The following is a 22,595-nucleotide window of genomic DNA, read 5'->3' as shown; positions in this document are numbered from 1 at the left end:
CCTCCCCCTCTCCCTCTCCACCCACTCATTCTGTTCCTCTCTTCCGCTGGCACCCCCTCCCCCTCTCTCCATCTCCCTCTCTCCCTCCGTCTCCCTCTCTCTCGTTAGTGATTCCAGAGAGCAGGAGAATGCGTGGGAGATGCCAGCGATGACTCAGAGAGGGCTCTCTACCTCTCTCTCTCTCTCGTCTCTCTCCTTCGTCACACCTCCTCTCTCTAAGCGTTTTTTTTCGCCGTTATCTTTGGGGCGGGCCGCGCGACGGCGCCGGCGGCGCCCGGTCGGCGTGAAGTGACGCCATCCTCTCCGCTCGCGGATTCCTTTAAAACAACGGCCGCTAGGGCAGGGGGCCGACCGTTCTCTGGGTGCGGAGGTTCGAACGGATTCAAACTGACGCCACGCCGCGAGGAGGAGGGGGGGGGACGGGGGACGGCGTGGTTCCCTCTGGAGGAACGCTCGTCAGAGACGGGGACAGACGGAGGTCGCACGGCCCAGCCGGGGGACCGGGGATGAGTCATCCGCGGGGAGAGAGAGAGAGAGGGAGGGAGGATAGAGACGGGCAAGAGATGACAGACAGAAGAGGAAGATAAACAAGGGGAGACGGAGAGAGAGGGAGAGAGAGCGATGGAGGGAGATCCCACATGAATAAAAAGAGAGGGAGAGGGAGAGAGAGAGAACACTAGAAAGCTGATTAGGCCGCTGCTGCAGACCAGCCGAGTCCACCCACGCTCCTCCTCCTCCTCTGTGTGTAGGAGGCACGACAGCCCCCCCCCCCCCCGCGCCCCCCCCCCCTCATCTGCGTCATCAGGGTCTCCTCTGACTCCCCCTCCACCCAAACGACATTCTTACGTTAGCTATTTTTACCACCGTTTGAAGTCGAACACGGACAAACATGGAAACACTGAAAATCAATGTTTGTCGTATAGAGCCGTGTGTGTCTGCGTGTGTGTGTGTTCTGAGTGTGCGTCCTCACCTGTCCGGTGTGTGTGTGTGTGTGTGTGGGGGGGGTTCCAGAGTCGCGGTCACTGCTGCTTGCAGGCGGAGAGCCTGCGTAGACGGCTGTAGGTGGAGCCGCCCCAGTGGGAGGGGTTGGAGGAGGAGCTGGAGAGACGTTCGGACCGCGACCGCCCGCCGCCGCTCGCCTGGAGCGACTCCGCCTCCGCGCCGTTCGCGCACAGGCCCCTCGGCCCCGGGCCCCGCCCTGCTCCGGGGACGACGCCCTGCTCCGGCCCCGCCTCCCGCACCCGTCCTGGGGGGGGGGGGGGGGGGGCACAGAGGAGAGGGAGGGGGTCAGGGTTCAGCCTGCTCACCCTTTTGCATGTCTTAACAACATACAGGAGAGTTACCTGATCATTGGTTATGTTTTCTGGAGATGGAGAGGTTTAGAGTTTCCATGTAGAATGAGAGTTTGTGAGAGTTGATGCGTGTGCTACAGGGGTTTAGAACCAACCGTACTCATGACTAGAACCATAGAACGGTTCTCAGAGCAGCTCTCCATATGTGCTCTGAGGTGTTTTCAAAGTAAAACATTTGGACGACCCCTGGCAGCGTGGGTTTGAGGGTTGTAAGGAGCGAAAATGCATTTTAGAATGTTTTAAGATGGCGGTGTGTACAAGGTCTTCCTGTTCTAGATGATGATGATGATGGTGATGATGATTCCTGAGATCCCCCCTGACTGTTCTAGGTCACAGCTAGACGACAAGAGCTTTCAGAAAAGAAGCCATTCTGGTAAACGCCTCTCTCACGAACATCAAGGGACTCTACAACTCTTGGTCTGTCTGTGTGGAACTCCATCATTGCTCTCTATAGTCATTATTATCAGTTCGTTTTAAGTCCTTCAACCATTCTCTTGCATTAAAGCTCCCATATAATGTTGTAGCCTACAGTTTAATCAGGAATAATATTCTGAAATCGGATCTGTAATCATTGAACGATATAATAAGTTTGTTCGTGTGAGTGAATGAGCAAAAGTCAAAATAGGAATTGGATAATTCCTAAAATGAAAAATGCGTGAGTAATCCAGGCCTGGGCTATCTATAGGCCTGGGCTATCTACAAGCCTGGGCTATCTACAGGACTGGGCTATCTATAGGCCTGGGCTATCTATAGGCCTGGGCTATCTACAAGCCTGGGCTATCTATAGGACTGGGCTATCTATAGGCCTGGGCTATCTATAGGCCTGGGCTATCTACAAGCCTGGGCTATCTATAGGCCTGGGCTATCTATAGGCCTGGGCTATCTATAGGCCTGGGCTATCTACAAGCCTGGGCTATCTATAGGCCTGGGCTATCTACAAGCCTGGGCTAACTATAGGCCTGGGCTATCTATAGGCCTGGATTATCTACAAGCCTGGGCTATCTATAGGCCTGGGCTATCTATAGGCCTGGGGATCGCTATGCTCAGGACTAAGCTGGACCAAAGCTGGACCCTGGATGGACTTCATTTTTTCTCCCTTGGTAAAAGTGGATTCCGCTCTAAAAACATGAAAGAATAAAAGTAAAAATGCAGCAACGTGAAGTAGATGAGATGGTGGTTGGGAAGGAATGGGAACTATTTAAACGAATTGCAACAGATACTTGGCTGAATTCATGGAGTTATAACCATCCCATTCATCTCTTACAACATATACACAATGCTTGTATGTTTAAACGGATGCCTCAGTGTCATAACAATATTATATTATCGCAGCGGCGCAGATTGAGATGGAAAGAGATTGAAATAAAAGAAGGCTATCATCACAAAAAAGAGATTACTTTAAAAGCAGGGAATGCACACCAGCCATGGAACACAAACGGGATGGAAATGTTTTGATGATGACTGTTGGCATTGGTTGGACAGCTGCATTTGAAATTCTACTTCATGCTACTAGCCAAGAAAAAATAAACTCTGGATTGCTATAGCTCAAACTTGTAAATCTCCTGTTTAATTATGCTCTTTAATGGTGGTGTGATGTGCGTTTTTGGGCGTGTCAGTATGACGAGAGATTTGAACAGATCTAATTTCGCGTCTCCCCGTTCGAAAACGTCGCCGTGAAAAAACTCATTAGTGTAATCCAGACAACCAGCCATTCCACCTCCAGCTCGAGTCCAGCCACTGAAAACCTCCCATAGCCGAGGTGGAGGTCGGCGTCTCTGGGCTGCCGTCCGGGTGCGTCTGTGAGCACGGCGGGAAGCAGGACGCGGGGGAGAGAACCACGCTCGCTAAGGCCTCGTTCCATCATCAGACTCTAATCAGGCTGGGCGTTGCTTTCATCTCCAACGAGCGCTCGCAGCTCCCATCAGAGCTTAATAAGCACCGGTTGAATCGAGCCCCCTCCCCCTCCCTCCCCTCCCCACATCCTGGTCCCTGGGTGCTCGTCAGCGGAGTCAGGACTGATTAGCCCAGGCCATGAATAAGTCATCAAAGGCTGAGAAGCGTCACTCCGGTTCCCTCATCAACCTACCCCCCCGCCACCCCCCCGCCACCCCCCGCCCACCCCAAATGGTAAATGGACCGCACTTATATAGCGCCTTTCTACCTTAACGGACAGAGCGCTTTACAATGGCCTCTCATTCACCCATTCACACACACATTCACACACCAATTGAATCAAGCTGCCATGCGAGGTGCCAGCCTGCTCATTGGGAGCAATTTGGGGCTCAGTGTCTTTGCTCAAGGACACTTCGACATGTGGAGAGGAGAAGCCGGAATTCGAACCGCCGACCCTACGATCGTTGGACGACCGGCTCTACCTGAGCCACAGCCGCCGTCCCTTAACTGCGGGTGACCTCGGGGAGCAGGGCTCGGGGACGATGTGAACACGCCCCCCTAGCATAACTGAGAGCTAAAATACACTTGACTAAAAAGCGAGGGATGTAGGGAGAGAGAGAGATGTGAGAGCGTGAGGTGACAGAGAGAGAGAGAGAGAGAGAGAGATTACAGTGTGAAAAGTGTGACTAAACTGACTGCAGCAGGATGACTCACCCTGTTGCCATGGTAACTTAAAACACTCGCCACTCTCTAATGGTCGATCGTGACGGCGGGCAGCTAGAGGAGACCAGAATGGTCGGGGGGGGGGTTCTTGAAAGGTCTCTCTCACTCTTACTATTCACACAGAGCCAGGGTGAGGTGGAGTTACCATTCACACAGAGCCAGGGTGAGGTGGAGTTACCATTCACACAGAGCCAGGGTGAGTTACCATTCACACAGAGCCAGGGTGAGGTGGAGTTACCATTCACATACCATTCACCATGGTGAGGTGGAGTTAGTATTCACACAGAGCCAGGGTGAGGTGGAGTTACCATTCACACAGAGCCAGGGTGAGGTGGAGGTACCATTCACACAGAGCCAGGGTGAGGTGGAGTTACCATTCACACAGAGCCAGGGTGAGGGGGAGTTACTATTCACACAGAGCCATGGTATAGGTATAGGTACTGCATTTGTAACGCGCTCCCCATCCAGTTGTTACACTGGCCCGGAGCGCCATTCACACACCAATGGCGGCAGCTGCAAGGCGCTTGCCTGCTCATTGGGAGCAATTTGGGGTTCAGTGTCTTGCCCAAGGACACTTCGACAGGTAGTCAGGAGGAGCTGGGATTCGAACCACCGACCCTACGATCACAGAACGACCCGCTCTACCAACTGAGCTATACCTCCGCCGGTGAGGTGGAGTTACTCTTCACACAGAGCCATGGTGAGGTGGAGTTACTACTCTCCCTGTGTAAACCATCACCCCAGACAGGCCGGTTAGCCGTCTGCAACGCTGCACTCATTGCCTCTGGAAGGCGCATGGTGTTGCCTTTTTGTATGAAACACGCTATAATAAATAAAGCTTGATTTGGTTTGATCTGCACTGGGAGAGGCTGTAGGCTGCATAGATGTACTATGGGGCAGGCTAGGCTCTGTGTGTGTGTGTGTGTGTGTGTGTGTGTGTGCAGGAATGGAGGGAATCTTTTATTTTTTTCTATGTAAAAATAATAATAATAATAATAATAGTATTAATTTTATCCTGTTTTCACAATATTGTGGGTTACTGCAGTCACATGGTGGAAACGTCATTGAAAATTCTATCATAATCGAATCGAATCAGGAATCGAATCGCAGATAATCGATTTGAAATCAAATCGTGCCCAATCAAATCGTGAGATCACTACCGATTCCCACCCCTAATTAACGCCTGTCTTTTTTTACATTTCATAATGTTTCTTCATCATCATCAGTGGATTCTCTCTCGGCCAACGATAATTAAACAGAGACATAATACCAAAACGAACATTCTACAGGAAGTCAATAGTAGCCATTAGCCTGGTTTGCTGGTATCTCTTCTAGTGTGCTTGGGCCGTGTACTTTCCTCATGGCCCCCACAGGCCTCTGTGCTACTATAGCTGGTGGACAGCGGAAACCATAGATCAAATAGTGCAAATCATCAGTACCAGCCTCCGGTCTACACACACACACGCACAGACACACAGACACACACACACACACACTCGCGCAGACACAGAGAGCGGCCATTTAAACCAGGAAACAGACTCTAGAGAATACAGACTCTAATCATCTCTGCCTCCCACCCCCTCTGCTAGTCTAACTGGCCGTGTGTGTGTGTGTGTGTGTGTGTGTGTGTGTGCGCGCGCGCGCGCGTGTGCTGCCAACTAATCAAAGCTAAGTAGCCGTCATTTACCGGAAACTTGTTTACCGGTGCGAGCCTGTTCAGACTCATGATTAAGTACAGGTCACAGAGGCCAACCCTTATATGCCAGCTAGTCTGACTCACACACTAGTCACCGTGGACCAGAGAGACTACGGCCTCGTTCACACTGCCCCCTGTCCTTCCCTAAACCATTCAGCAGAAACGTTTCGGCTGCCCACCGGTGTCAAGAGTAGCAGAAAAACAACGTTCCGCGTCGCAATGTTGAGTCATCACGATCTCCTGTTCCTCCACCTCCACTCCTCCCTCCCCCTCACCACGCGCCGCCTCCACGCGCAGCCTCCACGCGCAGCCTCCACCCCCTCTCTCCTCCATCCTGCTCTCACCTGGGTATGTCTGAGCGTACACCAGGTCCTCCGTGTAGAACAGCTCCTCCTCCTCCTCCTCCAGAGAGGGGTGCAGCTGCTCCAGGTAGGGCACCACAGTCATGCTCCTCCAGGGGTCAGTCCTGGGGGGCAGGGGCACCGGAGGGGCACAGGCGGGGTGGCTCTTCCTTACCCAGCTTGGGGGTTGGGGGGAGAGAGTGAGAGAGAGAGAGAGAGGGAGAGAGAGAGAGAGAGAGAGAGAGAGAGAGAGGAGTGAGGGTCAGATGCTATATGAGTCACCACAAACACTCATACATAGAAGCACCATCCATCCCCTCCTGTATGAAAGACCAGACACAGCAGATGGGATCACTGGAGAACAGGCAGCTCTGGGACAGATAATAACACTGTGTTGGTTTTTATGAAAAACAATTCAACATGGATGCCGGCCAGGTCGTTAGCTTATATGCTGGCTCAAAGAGGCTAGCTGTGCTAACGCTATTGTGAAAAAAGATTAATGTAACAGCTCCTTGTCATAGTGAATGTCATGATGACATCACTGAACATCATTGTATACTATCTCACTATGTTGCTCAATACGTATGATCAAAATTAGGGCTGTCAATCGATTTAAAAAAGTAATCTAATTAATTACATGATCAGTAATCAATTAATCACAATTAAAGGCCCTACGAGGAGTTTCGGGAAGCGGAAGTGTTTTCCGCCCAAAAAGACCACATTTCCCAGGAGCCTCCCCGCGCACTCGTAAACCTTAGCTACCTGAGCCGGGTGTTTTGAAACGATGGCCACCGACGAGGTAATTACATAGGTCTTACTAGTAATGTTACTTTTGACAATATATAACGGTATATATGCTTCGGCTGTCTCTTGTCGGCGGCGTAGGCTACTGCAGTAAACCGTTTTGTCAGCATACATTTTAGAAAAGATCTATATGATTGATCTATACAGGACCTGTATGCCATGTATAAAGACCAACATCATCATCTATATTAAAAACCACATCTATAAAAAAACATGATACTGTAGGGATTAGCTCTTCGTTGAGACTTGAGAGTTCAAGTGTGTTTACATAGACGTTTTTGCACTAGTCTGAGCTAACTAACCTGCTCTAACTAACCCAGTCTGAGCTAACTAACCTGCTCTAACTAACCCAGTCTGAGCTAACTAACCTGCTCCAACTAACCCAGTCTGAGCTAACTAACCTGCTCCAACTAACCCAGTCTGAGTTAACTAACCTGCTCCAACTAACCCAGTCTGAGCTAACTAACCTGCTCCAACTAACCCAGTCTGAGCTAACTAACCTGCTCTAACTAACCCAGTCTGAGCTAACTAACCTGCTCTAACTAACCCAGTCTGAGCTAACTAACCTGCTCTAACTAACCCAGTCTGAGCTAACTAACCTGCTCTAACTAACCCAGTCTGAGCTAACTAACCTGCTCTAACTAACCCAGTCTGAGCTAACTAACCTGCTCTAACTAACCCAGTCTGAGCTAACTAACCCGCCCTAACTAAACCAGTCCAGAGCTCCAGTCCACCAGTGACTATAAGAAAAGCAGTTTCCATTCCACTCTGACAGTGATGAGTAACGTAGAGATGAGGCGCTGGAGGCCGTGACCTCTGGTTCCATAACAACTACCTGTAAGAGCAATAGTGACATCAGTAGTGGTGTGTGTGTATTTGCAGGTGTGTGTGGGCTTAGCGTGTGGGCACGACATGTGCTAGTGAGGTGGTTGTATGTCATGCGCGTGTGTGTGTGTGTGTGTGTGGGTGTATGTGCAGTGTGTGCGTGTGTACATATCACTTGATGTCAACCACACTCAACAAGTGCACTGTGATGCATAGTCCTTTGTTGTAATGAAGGTGAAATGTGATGTTTTCATATATGAATATATGAAATGTTTTAAGTGCTATTCACAAATGACTCTCCTCAATTGTCAGGCAACGACGCAAATGTGCACCAGTTAAGATGGTAGGAGAGGATGGAGAAGGAGAAGATGGCAGAGAGGGGGGGAGAGGAGATGGAAGATGGAGGAGGAGAGGAGAGGAGGATGGAGGAGAGGCACCCCGGGATCAGACCCATTAAAGCTGCATGGGCCCCCGTGTGGCGTCTCTAGCCAGTAGAATTCCCTCCATGTTAATATTTGCACAGTGCAGGGTAATTAATTTTAAAAGGCCCATCTGCCCTTTTTCTCGATTAAATATTTATACCGTCTATTTCTCGGCTCCTATTTACTCCTTTACTCCCCGGCCTGCCTGTCTGTCTGCCTGCCTTCCTGTCTGTCTGCCTGCCTGCCTTCCTGTCTGTGTACCTGTCTGTCTGTCTGCCTGCCTGCCTGCCTTCCTGTCTGTGTACCTGTCTGTCTATCTGCCTGCAGCCCAAACAAATACAGTATGACTTTAAACCAGCAAGGATAAGAAAACGTTTTCCCTCCCTCCTTTATGGGACTATACCCCAAACATCCACATGTTCATCCTTTCACTCCAACCTTTACCCTCTTGCCTTATAGGTCAGATCCTGTCCCAACCCCAACCCACACTAGGGACTGGAAGAAGGACACCAAAACCAACCCGCCGATCTCCACTGCACAAGAAGATTAGTGGTGAGAGCATTGGACTCCCACCCAGGAGACCGGGGTTCAAGACCCGGTGGGGAACTGCTTTAGCCACTGACCGCTACCATTAATGTTATGGAAGCTGCTGCAAGTTGTTGTGAGCTCATGAGCTAACTGTCTTTCCCACTCTTATTGTGCTGGATTAGCATTGGAAGCATTGGAACTGATGTGTCCAGGTGACATGACCTATCTTAATTTATCAGACATTATTTTAAGTCATTTCAATTCACAGCTATTTCAGTAGCATGACTAGCTTCCGTCCTACCAGTCCTGAACAGAAACAAGCCAGCCACGCACATAAGCCAGGCTGGGCCTGGCCTGGTCTCTCTCCACATTCCTCCTCCTCTCTCCCTCTCCCTCTCTCTCTCTCTCTCTCCGAGAGCTTTAACATCCCACTAGCACACATAAACGCTTCGGTCATTTGTTGCCATGGTAACTGGAGTCAGCATTTGCCAGTGCATCGGCTCTAGTCAAGAGAAGAGGAGAATCAGAACTTAGGACAGAGAGAGACAGACAGAGAGACAGACATAGAGAGACAGACAGAGAGAGACAGACAAAGAGACAAAAAGAGAGAGAGACAGAGAGAGACAGAGAGAGAGAGAGACAGAGAGAGAGACAGACAGAGAGAGAAAGACAAAGAGACAGAGACAAAAAGAGAGAGAGAGAAACAAAGAGAGAGAGACAGAGAGAGAGGAAGAGAGACAGAGAGAGACAGAGAGAGAGAGAGAGAGAGAGAGAGAGAGAGAGAGAGGGGAGACAGAGAGAGACAGAGAGAGAGGGGAGACAGACAGAGAGGTGTGAGAAAGATGGAGGGAGAGAGAGAAGGAGAGAAAGACAGGGAGCGAGAGAGAGAGAGAGAGAGAGGGAGAGAGAGACAGAGAGTGTGTGTGGGAGGGAGAGTGTGTGTATGTGTGAGAGAGAGAGATACAGAGGGAAATAGAGAGGGGAGAGTGATAGAGAAAGAGAGGGTGAGAAAGACAGACAGAGAGTGTGAGAGAGAGAGTGATGATAGCAATAGAAAGGGCGTGAAAGAGAGAGTGATGGAGAGAAAGAGGGAGGGGGTGTTAGAAAGAGTGATGGAGAGATAGAGAGGGTGTGTGAGAGAGACAGAGAGAGACGATAGTGTGTGAGAGAGAGTGATGGAGTGATAGAGAGAGAGAGAGAGACGGAGAGAGAGAGTGTGAGAGAGAGTGATGCAGAGTTACGGAGCCTTTCTCCACAGCAGGCTGACGAGAGGACGGTCACAACGGAGAGACGTTATGAAACCACCTGACCGTGATAGCGCCACATCTGACCATCCTCACAGAGAGACCGGCGGGCCTCAGTATGACGGGGAGGGGGGGGTCGGGTGGGGGGGTGGGGGGGTCTCTCCCATGCCGCTAGAGCGAACTCTCTCTCCTCTGTCCTGATACTCCTAGACCTGTCAGCTGCATTTGATACGGTAGACCACCAGATCCTCCTCTCCACCCTCGAGGAGAAAGGCATCGATGGCTCTGCACACTCCCTGTTTGCATCCTACCTGACGGGCCGCTCCTACCAGGTGACATGGAGAGGGTCGACGTCGGAACCGCGTAGTCTGACTACGGGGGTTCCACAAGGGTCTGTCCTGGGTCCTCTCCTGTTTTCCCTCTACACTACATCTCTGGGCTCTGTCATTCGCTCGCATGGCTTCTCCTATCACTGCTATGCCGATGACACCCAACTGGTTCTGTCATTTCCCCCTTCTGATACAGAAGTGGAGACACGCATAGCTGGGTGCTTGGCTGACATTTCGGAGTGGATGACGACACATCACCTCAAGCTCAATCTGGACAAGACTGAGTTGCTGTTCCTCCCGGGGAAGGGCTGTCCGCACCGGGACCTGGCCATCACCATTGAAGACACAGTGGTGACCCCGACTCGGACTGCGAGGAATCTGGGTGTGACCCTGGATGACCAACTGTCATTTTCCTCACATGTCACATCCGTCACACGTTCCTGCAGATTCATGCTCTACAACATCAGGAGGATTCGCCCTTTCCTCACTAATGAAACGGCGCAGGTACTCATCCAGGCCCTGGTCATCTCCCGCCTGGACTACTGCAACTCCCTCCTCGCGGGGGCACCGGCGTCAGCCATTAAACCTCTGGAACTTGTCCAGAAAGCTGCTGCTCGCCTGGTGTTCAACCACCCCAAATTCTCCCACACAACTTCCCTCCTCCGTTCCCTACACTGGCTCCCTGTAGCGGCTCACATCCAGTTTAAAACTCTGGCGCTAACCTACAGGGCAATGAAAGGAACAGCCCCCTCCTACCTCCAGGCCATGGTCAAACCCTACATCCCCTCCCGACCACTACGCTCTGCTACCTCAGGGCGACTGGTTGCCCCGTCACTCCGAGGCTCCTGCGGTCGATCGACACGGTCACGGCTCTTCTCTGTCCTGGCCCCGCAGTGGTGGAATGAGCTGCCCACTGATGTCAGGACAGCAGAGTCGCTGCCCATCTTTCGTCGCAGGCTCAAAACTCATCTCTTCAAGAAGTACTACAACAATCCTCCCACCTAAGCACTTATTATATTATATTGCACTGTACTTTAGATTGTGATTCTTGCACTTTGCCTTCAGCACTAGATTATGCTCTTAGTCACTTGTTTGTTTTAGAAAGAAGATGCACTTGTGAGTTCTGGCAAGTAGTAGTACATTGGCTCTTCCTACGTTAAATGCAATTATTGTTAGTCGCTTTGGATAAAAGCGTCTGCTAAATGACTGTAATGTAATGTAATGTAATGTCTCACCTGTGCAGTCTGATGTGCTGGATGGAGAACCTCCTCGCGGGGTCGTAGTGAAGCATACCTGCGAACGCCACAGAAACCACACGTCTGTCATAACGTTGGACTGGGTTGTGATGAGGGGAGATATGGTAGGGAGCAGTACAGTAACATTGGGCCATGATGAGGGGATATACTGTAGTGTACCAGTATTATTGGACTGGGCTGTGATGTGTATTGAGTGTGGCAGGGGTGTGGTTTGAGTAGGGACTAGGGGGCAGGGGTGTGGGTTGAGTAGGGACTAGGGAGCAGGGGTGTGGGTTGAGTAGGGACTAGGAGGCAGGGGTGTGGGTTGAGTAGGGACTAGGGGGCAGGGTGTGGTTTGAGTAGGGACTAGGGGGCAGGGGTGTGGTTTGAGTAGGGACTAGGGGGCAGGGGTGTGGGTTGAGTAGGGACTAGGGGGCAGGGGTGTGGGTTGAGTAGGGACTAGGGGGCAGGGGTGTGGGTTGAGTAGGGACTAGGGGGCAGGGGTGTGGATTGAGACTGGACTGTTTGGTAGGGAGCCGCTATCATGATTGAGACAGGGCCATAGGTACGGTAGGGAGCAGAGGTGTGGATTGACAGGGCCATAGGTAGGGACTAGGGAGCAGCTGTCAGTATTGAGACAGGGCCATAGGTAGGGACTAGGGAGCAGCTGTCAGTATTGAGACAGGGCCATAGGTAGGGACTAGGGAGCAGCTGTCAGTATTGAGACAGGGCCGTAGGTAGGGACTAGGGAGCAGCTGTCAGTATTGAGACAGGGCCATAGGTAGGGACTAGGGAGCAGCTGTCAGTATTGAGACAGGGCCATAGGTAGGGACTAGGGAGCAGCTGTCAGTATTGAGACAGGGCCATAGGTAGGGACTAGGGAGCAGCTGTCAGTATTGAGACAGGGCCATAGGTAGGGACTAGGGAGCAGCTGTCAGTATTGAGACAGGGCCATAGGTAGGGACTAGGGAGCAGCTGTCAGTATTGAGACAGGGCCATAGGTAGGGACTAGGGAGCAGCTGTCAGTATTGAGACAGGGCCATATGTAGGGACTAGGGAGCATTATTGAGACAGGGCCATAGGTAGGGACTAAGGAGCAGCTGTCAATATTGAGACAGGGCCATAGGTAGGGACTAGGGAGCAGCTGTCAGTATTGAGACAGGGCCATAGGTAGGGACTAGGGAGCAGCTGTCAGTATTGAGACAGGGCCATAGGTAGGGACGAGGGAGCAGCTGTCAGTATTGAGACAGGGCCTCACCTCTGAGCAGGTCGGACAGTAGCGTGTCACAGTGGTCAGGGATGCTGTAGTCTCCTCTGCTGATGTTCTCAAACAGCTGATAGATGTTGTCCCCCTCGAAGGGGTACAGGCCAGTGGTGATGTTATACCTGCAGGAGGGAGGGGGGGAGAGAGGGAGAGAGAGAGAGAGAGAGAGAGAGAGAGAGAGAGAGAGAGAGAGAGAGGAGAGAGAGAGAGGGGGAGAGGGAGGGGGAGAGAGAGAGAGAGGGAGAGAGGGAGAGAGAGAGAGAGTGAGGGGGAGAGAGAGAGAGAGAGAGAGAGAGAGAGAGAGGGAGGGGGAGAGAGAGAGAGAGGGAGAGAGGGAGAGAGAGAGAGAGGGGGAGAGAGAGAGAGAGAGAGAGAGAGAGAGACGCTGGAACATTCATTGTTCACGTCACGCCGGAACATTCTACGATCTCAATTCCTGCCCTTAGCCGAGAGGCGGTACTGATACTGACAGCGTGACTCCTGCCGACCAGACGTCCACCTTGAACCCCGAGAAGCTGTCCTGGCCGCTGGCGATCTCCGGGGGCTGGAAGGCCGGCGAGCCCTTGCTGCTGCGACACACGTCCTCCTGCGTGAACATGGCCAGAGCCTGCGGAGAGCCAACCACAAGCAGGTCATCCTATCTGAGAATCTGACACCGGGGGGGCGTTCAAATTCGGCGAACCTAGCGAACGTTTGCGAACTATTTTTTCCGTTAGCTTTGTGTTCGGCGCAAACGTTTGCTAACAGAAGCTAACAGACTGGAGAGGTAGTTCGCCAATAACGGAACGAGGATCACAATGGACCCAGGCTTACTGGAGATGTGCTCCCATGGGGATTGTTGGGTTTATGTGAACTATTTGGAACGTTCATTAAAAGCCGTTGAAATGTGACCGTTTGGAGAAAACATGTTTGCGGCGAACGTTCGCCTCTGTTAGCTCAGCGTTTCTCAACTGGTGGGTCGCGACCCAAAGGTGGGTCGCGGAGCCGTTTTGATTGGGTCGGTTGGGCGGTTTCCCTTTTCTTTTCTTTTTTTTTTAAGGGATTTTAAAATATAGAGATATTTATAGAGAAAATGTTGGGTTTTTATTTTGCAGGACACACAATTCAATTCAATTCAATCATTTCAATAATTTATTTACGAGACATGACAGGAAGTGGGCTAACCTTAGCGTGTGCCAATGTTGTGTTATGTGTCACAGACTTTTTCTATTTTTTTTTTCTATTTTGTGGAATAAATTTGAGTACTGTGGAATAACTTTGGGTCGCGACTTCATGATAAGGAAAAATGTGGGTCCTCAGGCTCCACCAGTTGAGAACCACTGTGTTAGCTGAATCTGAACGCAGCCCAGGTCACCCCGTCTGAGAATGAAGCAGGACGTACTGCAGCAGCAAACGGAGGAGTCGTCGCCGGGGCACTCGGCAGTTAAAGCCTTTTATTGGAAGTGCGGCTCTGCGGAGAGAATTCTTCACACACTCCGATAAAAGGCTTAAATTGTCGAGTCTCCCAGCGACTCCTCTCTGTTTGCTGCTACCGTACGTCCGGCTCCTCAGAAGCGCTGGCCAGCTGAGGCGTGGAGAGAAGTGACAGGACGGACGCTTTGGGCAGAAAATGTTACATTGCCCTAAATATAGACAATGAGTTTTAAAGGTGAGATCTGTTGCCGTGGCTGGAGTGACGTCGGACTGACCTCGGCCACCCCCAGGTCCGAGATCTTCAGCACTCCGTCGGTGGTGAGCAGCAGGTTGCCAGGTTTGATGTCCTTGTGGACAACCCCCTGGCCGTGCAGATACTCCAGTCCGTCCAGCAGCTGAATGAAGTAGCTGGACGGGGAAATAACAGCGGTCTCACTGGACTGAATTCTCAGCATACCACACCAGCATCTGCCAAGCGTCAGTACTGTAGGTATGTATACCTTATCCTATTGTATTCTATACTACACTGCTACTGTACATATGGATGTGTATATACTTTAGTCCCTGATATCCCTCTTTTTTGCTGCTAACCTCCCCTTCCCACTGAGCAAAGACACGTCTAAAAGACGTCTTTTAGATGTCTTTTTTGTCTTTTTCGTACGTCCAAAGACATCCAATTAGGAGCCAGAATGAATGTTTTTTTTTAACGTTCAGATATTGAACCCGTTTTGCACGTCCACAGCCATCTTAGAGGGGTCCAAGCCAGACGTTTGAATATTGAGGGGTCCAGCAGACGTACAAACGGGGTTCAGGACCGGCGGACGTTATTAAGACATGATCTGAACGTCTCCCTGACGTTGCGTGTTTGCTGGGTTACTAGTGTCTTTTTGTTACTCTGCATCTACTGTTTCTTTTTCTTTCCAGCCTTCTCAGTAATTTTCAGCTGGTGAAACGCCAAATTTCCCCCTGGGGGAATCAATAAAGTATCTTATCTTATCTATGAACACGTGGAATGTTTGTGTGTCTGTGTGTACCCACCCGTGGGCCTGGAACACGGGGAGACGCTTCTCTGGAACGCTCTCCAACATCTCCTGCATCCCGCACACACAGTACTCCATCACCATATACGTGACACGGTCAAGGAATAACACACACACACACACACACACACACACACACAGTACTCCATCACCATATACGTGACACGGTCAAGGAATAACACACACACACACACACACACACACACACACACACACACACACACACACACACACAGTACTCCATCACCATATACGTGACATGGTCAAGGAATAACACACACATACACACACACACACACACACACACACACTACTCCATCCCCATATACGTGACACGATCAAGGAATAACACACACACACACACACAAATACACACACACAGTACTCCATGACCATCTGTGTGGCACAGTCAAGGAATCACTCTCTCGCACGCACACGCACACGCGCACACACTACTCCATCACCACATAGTCAAGGAATAACACTTCGTTTACACAGTATTCCATCACTATACAGTTTGTAGTACAGTCAAGGAATAACACACGTAGACACATTAACACACACGCATGTACAAGCGCATGGGGAGGTCCTTATGCTACGTTCCACTTGCCCTGGAAAGTCTGAATTTGGAGCTGGGAATGACATCACACCCGAGTTGACCACGTCCCAGTAAACAAGTCGGAAAACCCACTCTAGCCTGATCTTTGTTTGTAATACAGTACCAGTTCTATTTCAGCATTCGTTCCAATGTTTCACTATGGGATGACGCTCACATGACATCCTGACAACCTAGGGTTCTAACGAACTTAACCATTGTTAGCAGTACCAGTTGATGATAATGCACTATGCAGTATTTTGCGCATACAACAACGTGGCGTAGCAACATGTCCTCAGATAGAAGTTAAACAGTACTGTGTAGACTAATTTAATAAGACAGGAGTGCTAATAAATAGTATTACTACAACTTTCACTTATTGTTGATGCGTGGAGCGGCCATCTTGATTTTGAGGTTGGAGTTGCGGTCGGGTCAGGTGAGGCTTCCGAGGCGGATATTCCAGTTCAGGGGGCGTTTTCAGTTGACTTTTCCACCAGGGAACTTCTTAAGTGAGTTCCCGAGGCAAGTGTAACACAGCATTTGTCACACACCTGCGTCACTCTCTACTCTCATCTCCACACACACACACACACACACACACACACACACACACACACACACACACACACACACACACACACACACACACACACACACACACACACACACACACACACACACACACACACACACACACACACACACACACACACACACACACACACACAGCAGGGGCAGCACAGCATCTCCAATTATACTGCCCATTAATTACCCACTGCAGGGATTACACATGACCCACCAGACACACACACACAGACACACACACACACACAGAACAACACAGTTGTGGAAGAGTGATGGAGAGTGGGGGAGGAGAAGGTGGAAAAGGCCCTCGTCACCAGCTCAATCAGTAACTCACATTAGCACTAAATGGACAGGCTGAGGCCGGGAGGGCAGGTTCCTCTGGAGAACTGGGTTCTCTGTACTATAGACCTGGGTTCTCTTTAGAACACCGAGGCAAGATCCTAGTCTGTACTTCTAAGTACACCACACTGGACTGATTGTGAGTCAACTATTCCACGTAACCACGTAACTAGCTCTGGTGTCAAGTGGTCTCATGGTGTTAGTACTCTCAACACGGCCGCCTCATCATTTCCTGTTCTGAATGTAAGTTGAGATGCATCACACCTGAACACCTGACGCTGATCACCGTCATCTGAATAAGTCACGCACTTAAAAGGTGAGTCTCGTAGTCTAGTAGCTAGAATTCCAACCTCTAGTTCAAACTCTCTGGCGCTCATGGGCCTAATAAGGTCCCAAAAAACTGCGTTCAACCTCACAACCAATCAAAACAAAGGATTACTCACAGGGTGGACAAACCAGAGTGGAACAAACCAGTTTCACCTGTGAGAGGTGAGGTCAGAAAACATCAACCTGAGCTTGTTAATCAGTCCCCTGTATAGCACCCTTCATTCTAATGGAAACTTTCCACATGCATGGATGGGCTCTTTAAAGGGCAATGCGCGTTTTTGACAACCTGGACCTTATTTACGACATATTATAAGAAGTTTGACTCACCGAGATCACTTTTGTGTAGTTCGGAGGCCTGTAGAAGAAATTTAAAATCCAGCGCGAGCCAGTATATCCATGTAATGACGGTGATCGGGGCACCGAGAATGCAGTTTCTCAAAATCTATTTTCGGCCGCTAAACGGTTGTTTTCATCAATCAGATTGGATGAATCGACAGTTGAGATTCCTCAACGCGAGGCATTGTTGTGGTTTTCAAATACGGGGTCTTTAGCCTCTGTAATATGATCTTTACACGCCTTTCCCCACTTGCTCCAGCACGCATGCGCACAGGCCAGCGCGCAGACTGGCTATTCAATTTCAACACTCGCGGCTCACATTCTCTGCGCTACGATCGTTGTTGGTGCCGAGAATATTGTCGTCGTCATTCGTCAGCAACAATCCGATCGTAGCGCAGAGAATGTGAGCCGGAGAATAGCCAGTCTGCGCGCTGGCCTGTGCGCATGCGTGCTGGAGCAAGTGGGGAAAGGCGTGTAAAGATCATCTCGCAGTTGCACAGCACAACTCCCATGAGGGATAGTGAGGGTGTTCCTGTAGTATACAGATCTGCTGCAGAATAACTGGGGACTGGGAAACTGAGTACCAGGAAGCTCTCACTGCAGCGACAAAAACACTGATATTCGTGGACACCAATGGGAAGACTTGGATTCTGTGTAGGGCTGGGTATCGATTCGAATTTCAAGAATCGATTCGATTCCGATTCACAAGGTTCAGAATCACGATTCGATTCGATATCGATTCGGTTAGTGTTACTAAACTTTTTTTTTTTTTTAGCTGTAACCTTAATTACATGACTGCCAAGTTATGCAACACATAGATACTAGGGCTGGGTATCGATACTGATTTCCAAAAATGAATGAATGAATGAATCATTGAATGAATTAATGAACTATTCATTCCTTCATTTATTCATTCATTCATTAAATAAAAGATCGATTTTGGGATTCGTGAATCGATTCAGAATCATTTGATTCAGAATCGATTCAGAATCGATTTTTTAAACCCAGCCCTAATTCTGTGCACACTAAAGCCAGCCCAGAGTCTGCGCAGGGAAGCTGATCTGGCCTCTGATTGGTCACTGACCGCAGGTTCACACTTTTCAAGTATTGCTAACGAGTCCTGCATCCATGCGAGCCGTCAGTAACACATCTGGCACAAAGTGTTATTTAGACGACTTGGACTCAAATCACGGAGTTGGTTAGCTAGTTTTCTTTTGTGGGCAGGATGACTTCTTCGTTTAATCGCGACTATTACGCTCCCAATAACATATGTTGAAATGCAGCAGGTTTTGAAAGGTAGGCACTGGCTCCGCCCCTGTTTTGTTGGGTTTTACTCCAGACTAGGGGACTGGGGGGGGGGGGGGTATAGAGCCAGAGATGAATGGAGACAGGATGGGACTGGGGGAAACAAGGAGGGATGGAGACAGACGAATGGAGGGAGAGAGGGATAGAGAGAGAGAGAGAGAGGGGACGGGGTGGATAGAAGGAGTGACAGAGGGAAGGATGAAGGGCCGGAAGAAGGAATGGAGGGAGGCAGGGAGAGAGGGATGGAGCGAAGGAGGGATGAGGAAGAGATGAAGGGAAAGCCGAAGTAGGTTCATTAGGTGTCCATCTCCCTGCCCTGTTGAGGGGTTTCCACGATAGACCAATAGCGCCCCCCTGTGGCAATATTACAGCATTACAACAACAGGGTGTCCCATTATTATAAGCATTAACACAATTTCATTCTGACTTACGCCCAAAGATCTCTGAAGATGATGAATGATGCATTATACAACGGGTAAGACTGGTTAAGAGTTGTTGTATATTCAGGATATACCACGGGCAAAGCCTCTTCACCGTTTCATGTGGAATATTACTCCACCAATTATTACTGCCTGTAAAAACGGTAGTTCCATTGCGTAACCGTCTGTTGGTTACATTACAGTTTCTCCTCAAGAAAAATTTAAACATTCAATGTAAATTTTGAGTTGTTCTATCTGTAATGTAACCTACCACTCTGGTTTATCTCACCACTTTTGCAACTCGCAGTTGCAGAGCAAAGGTAGGCTACACTTCGTTATTGGCTAGCTAGGTTGGGCAGGAGTATTAGTTTTGGTTGCTATGGGCTCATTGTTCATCGTTTTTAACCTCCATAGCAGCGTGATAGTTCTAGGAACTACCTTTCTTGGTGGAGTACACTAAAATCGATATTAAGGCACTGAAACAATAGATATTTATCCCATAAATTCCCCGATGATGTAACTGTTGTATAAAAGCAATAACTCACTTGAAGGTTGTGGTATATGGCCAATATACCACAGGTTGTGCTGGTCGACGGCATAACCGCAGCACAACCCATGGTATATTGGCCATATATCACACTCTTTCATGAGTTATTGCTTCATTATGGTACCTCCCTGACACACACTAACATTCCAAGACTGGAGAGGACTTAAAGACTCAACCGGTACAACAACTAATATAAAGTCCCACAGTACATCTGAACATACAAACATCACCAAGTGCATTTATTTATTTAGGTTTGTTAATGTCTCGTCTCAAACATCAGTTCATATTGTGTCGTGTTTTTATTTCTGGTTTTTATTTCTAGTGTATTGTCTTTGTTTTAAGAACTGAGATGACGTATCTCCTGGATGTTCTTGTTCATTCTGGTTTTAGATACCTTCGAGGGTGGGCGCTAAAGGGAACCTGTAAAGGATATATCTTCTGCTTCTCCTCGTTGAACAACACGTCCACCAGCTGGATGACATTTTTGTGGCGAAGTCTTCGTAGCAGCTGGATCTCCCTGGGGGAGAAGGAGAAGGACAGATGTCGACATTCCAACACCACTCAACACCACTCCAACACTAGGCAAGAGCACTAGACCATCATCATCATCATCATCATCATTAGCCAGCCTGAGGGTGGAAAAGTGGTGGAAAGACACACACAAAAACGTCAATGTCAAAAACGGTACAATACCCCATTCTGAAGAATGAGCGGTATTTCCGAGTTGCGTCAGGGCAGTGTGTTGGGGCAGTGTGTGTGTGTGTGTGTCTGTCTCCCTCTTTGCTGCTCTGTCAGTCTGGGGCAGCGTGCTTCCCTCTATCCCTCTGCTACTCCCTCTCCTCTCCCTAAGCAGAGTGTGTTCTAACCATCAATCCAGTTCACCAAACTACTTTCACACAATTCACTTATTTTTGCAAACGTTTGGGGCAAACACAAGAACTGAACATGTTTCCCTGTGACTGGGAAGAGCTCAGTCTAATCCTGCCTCATCAGCACTGGTACTAATCTCTCTCCCACCCAGGGACCGGGCTCACTCAAGGACAGGGCGCCTCCTGCTGAAGCCGCTATCTCATATGCTAATAATAATATTAATAAGTTCTCATTCTGAATGACGAAGGTCTTTCTCTTCCAAACCAAAAGAAAAACGCAACAGTGATGAAGACCAATGCTGTCAGGATCTGGCCTTGGCCTGTGTACCTCTGCAGAGAAACATTACCCTAAAAAGGGTGCTTTATAGAACCCCTTTCAGCTCAGTAAAGGGCTGTTTGGAAGCCTAAATGGTTCCTTCTGACCTGAAAATGATTCTATATAGAACTTTACGGCATGCAAAGGGATTCTGTATGGAACCTTTTTCCTGAGACTTCTTCTATTGTAAATGGTTCCACCTTTTTTGGTAGAGTGTAGAGTTAGAACAACCTGGCCCTAGTACGCATCTCTGTAGGGTTAGAACTCTAGTACGCATCTCTGTAGGGTTAGAACTCTAGTACGCACCTCTGTGGGGTTAGAACTCTAGTACGCACCTCTGTAGGGTTAGAACTCTAGTACGCACCTCTGTAGGGTTAGAACTCTAGTACGCACCTCTGTAGGGTTAGAACTCTAGTACGCACCTCTGTGGGGTTAGAACTCTAGTACGCACCTCTGTAGGGTTAGAACTCTAGTACGCACCTCTGTAGGGTTAGAACTCTAGTACGCACCTCTGTAGGGTTAGAACTCTAGTACGCACCTCTGCACGTTGGCCTCTCCGCTGGGGATCCTCCTCAGCTTCTTCTTCTTCAGGATCTTGACGGCCAGCCGGCAGAGCGTCTCAGAGTCCAGCAGCTCCTTCACCTTCCCGTAGGACCCCTCCCCCAGCAGGTCACCCATCAGGTAGCGCCCCAGCAGCTTAGCGCGCGACCGCCCGGGCCGGTACAGCACCTCGCACGAGTCGATACGGTGGATGAAGGTGTCCATCCCCAGAAGAGGGCCCTCGTACTGGTGCTCACCAGGCCACGGGGCCCTCGGCCTCTCCTCCTCTTCCTCGCTCATTCTGTCTGGTCAGTGACGCCTCCTCAAGACGTATGAAGACGGCCGACGCAGCGGTCTCACTCGACTCGAAAGCTTTCGGACGGTCTAGGCGAGACTTGTCGTCAGAATGTCCTCGTCAGACTAGACCACAGGTCTGTGATAGCAATGTTGTCGTTGTAGTGTCTTTCAGCCACACTGTGCTAGCTGGCAGGGTGGCAGCACCAGAGCTGGACGCCCAGTGCGGGGAGCTAGCCAGGCGATGCTGCAGGTTCCCAGCCCTGAGTGCCGAGGGGTCAGTGGGAAGTGGTTCAGCTAGCGGGTGAAGGCTGGACTTCGGGTGGTGGTCAGGTGACCTCGGGTGTTGACGAGCCTGCTCTCTGCACCTCATCCATGGTCCTGCAGCACCCGGACGCCCCAGGGCTGCTGGGAGAATGACCTGCCCGTTCTTTTCTGGTTCTGGGTTGATACTACCATATTTACAGAATGCCCACGACTGCATAGGTGTAGTATAGGCTACTCCATGATAAATATTTGTTTCCAGTACAGGTGTGATTTCAAGGGTACGGCAGGTACTGTATGGTTTTAGGCACAGCTGTCTGTCCTCTTTGATCTCTAGCTCGTCTGTGTGTAATCCTCCATATTGCCGGGGTCAGGTGGATTATTGCTGAGGCAGCACATCTGCCCAGTGCCTGTCACCATCAGGCTGTCTGTCACTCAGCCTATAGGCGTTGCTGTGAGGGTAAACAAACATGCATAATGGGCATTATCATAAGAATTATACACCTTCCAACTATAATATCACCATTACAATACACCCAAGCTAACCTTAGATAGTTAGGAGTGATGTATAGGCTAGATAGCTAGTGCTAGCTGTCTAGCCAGCTTGTGCATCCATACTAATACAGGGCTCCTATATTCGCTAAGCTAGCTAGCTAACGATATTTCAAGATATTTATTGGACAGGACAAGTAGTATTTGCAATTGCATGTCATAAGCTAACTAAATTAGCTCATTCTATGCTGCAACAAT

The 22,595-nt window shown here is 49.7% G+C and overlaps 1 protein-coding gene across 1 annotated transcript; it reads right to left on the bottom strand.

The window, feature by feature from the left end:
* Positions 1–1,019: 1,019 nt before the first annotated feature.
* Positions 1,020–21,512, bottom strand: LOC311326227 (serine/threonine-protein kinase STK11-like; the record flags this gene model as incomplete). Its single annotated transcript, XM_084459098.1, has 9 exons — positions 1,020–1,246; positions 6,009–6,184; positions 11,393–11,450; positions 12,651–12,778; positions 13,127–13,263; positions 14,345–14,477; positions 15,108–15,197; positions 19,996–20,079; positions 21,286–21,512. The coding sequence occupies 9 exons, from the start codon at positions 21,510–21,512 to the stop codon at positions 1,020–1,022; spliced, it is 1,260 nt and encodes a 419-aa protein (XP_084315224.1).
* Between the last annotated feature and the right edge of the window lie 1,083 nt (positions 21,513–22,595).

Source organism: Borostomias antarcticus, assembly GCF_949987555.1.
Source record: "Borostomias antarcticus genome assembly, chromosome: 26".
Lineage (NCBI taxonomy): Eukaryota > Metazoa > Chordata > Actinopteri > Stomiiformes > Stomiidae > Borostomias > Borostomias antarcticus.
This window is presented reverse-complemented; position numbering and strand designations above follow the sequence as displayed.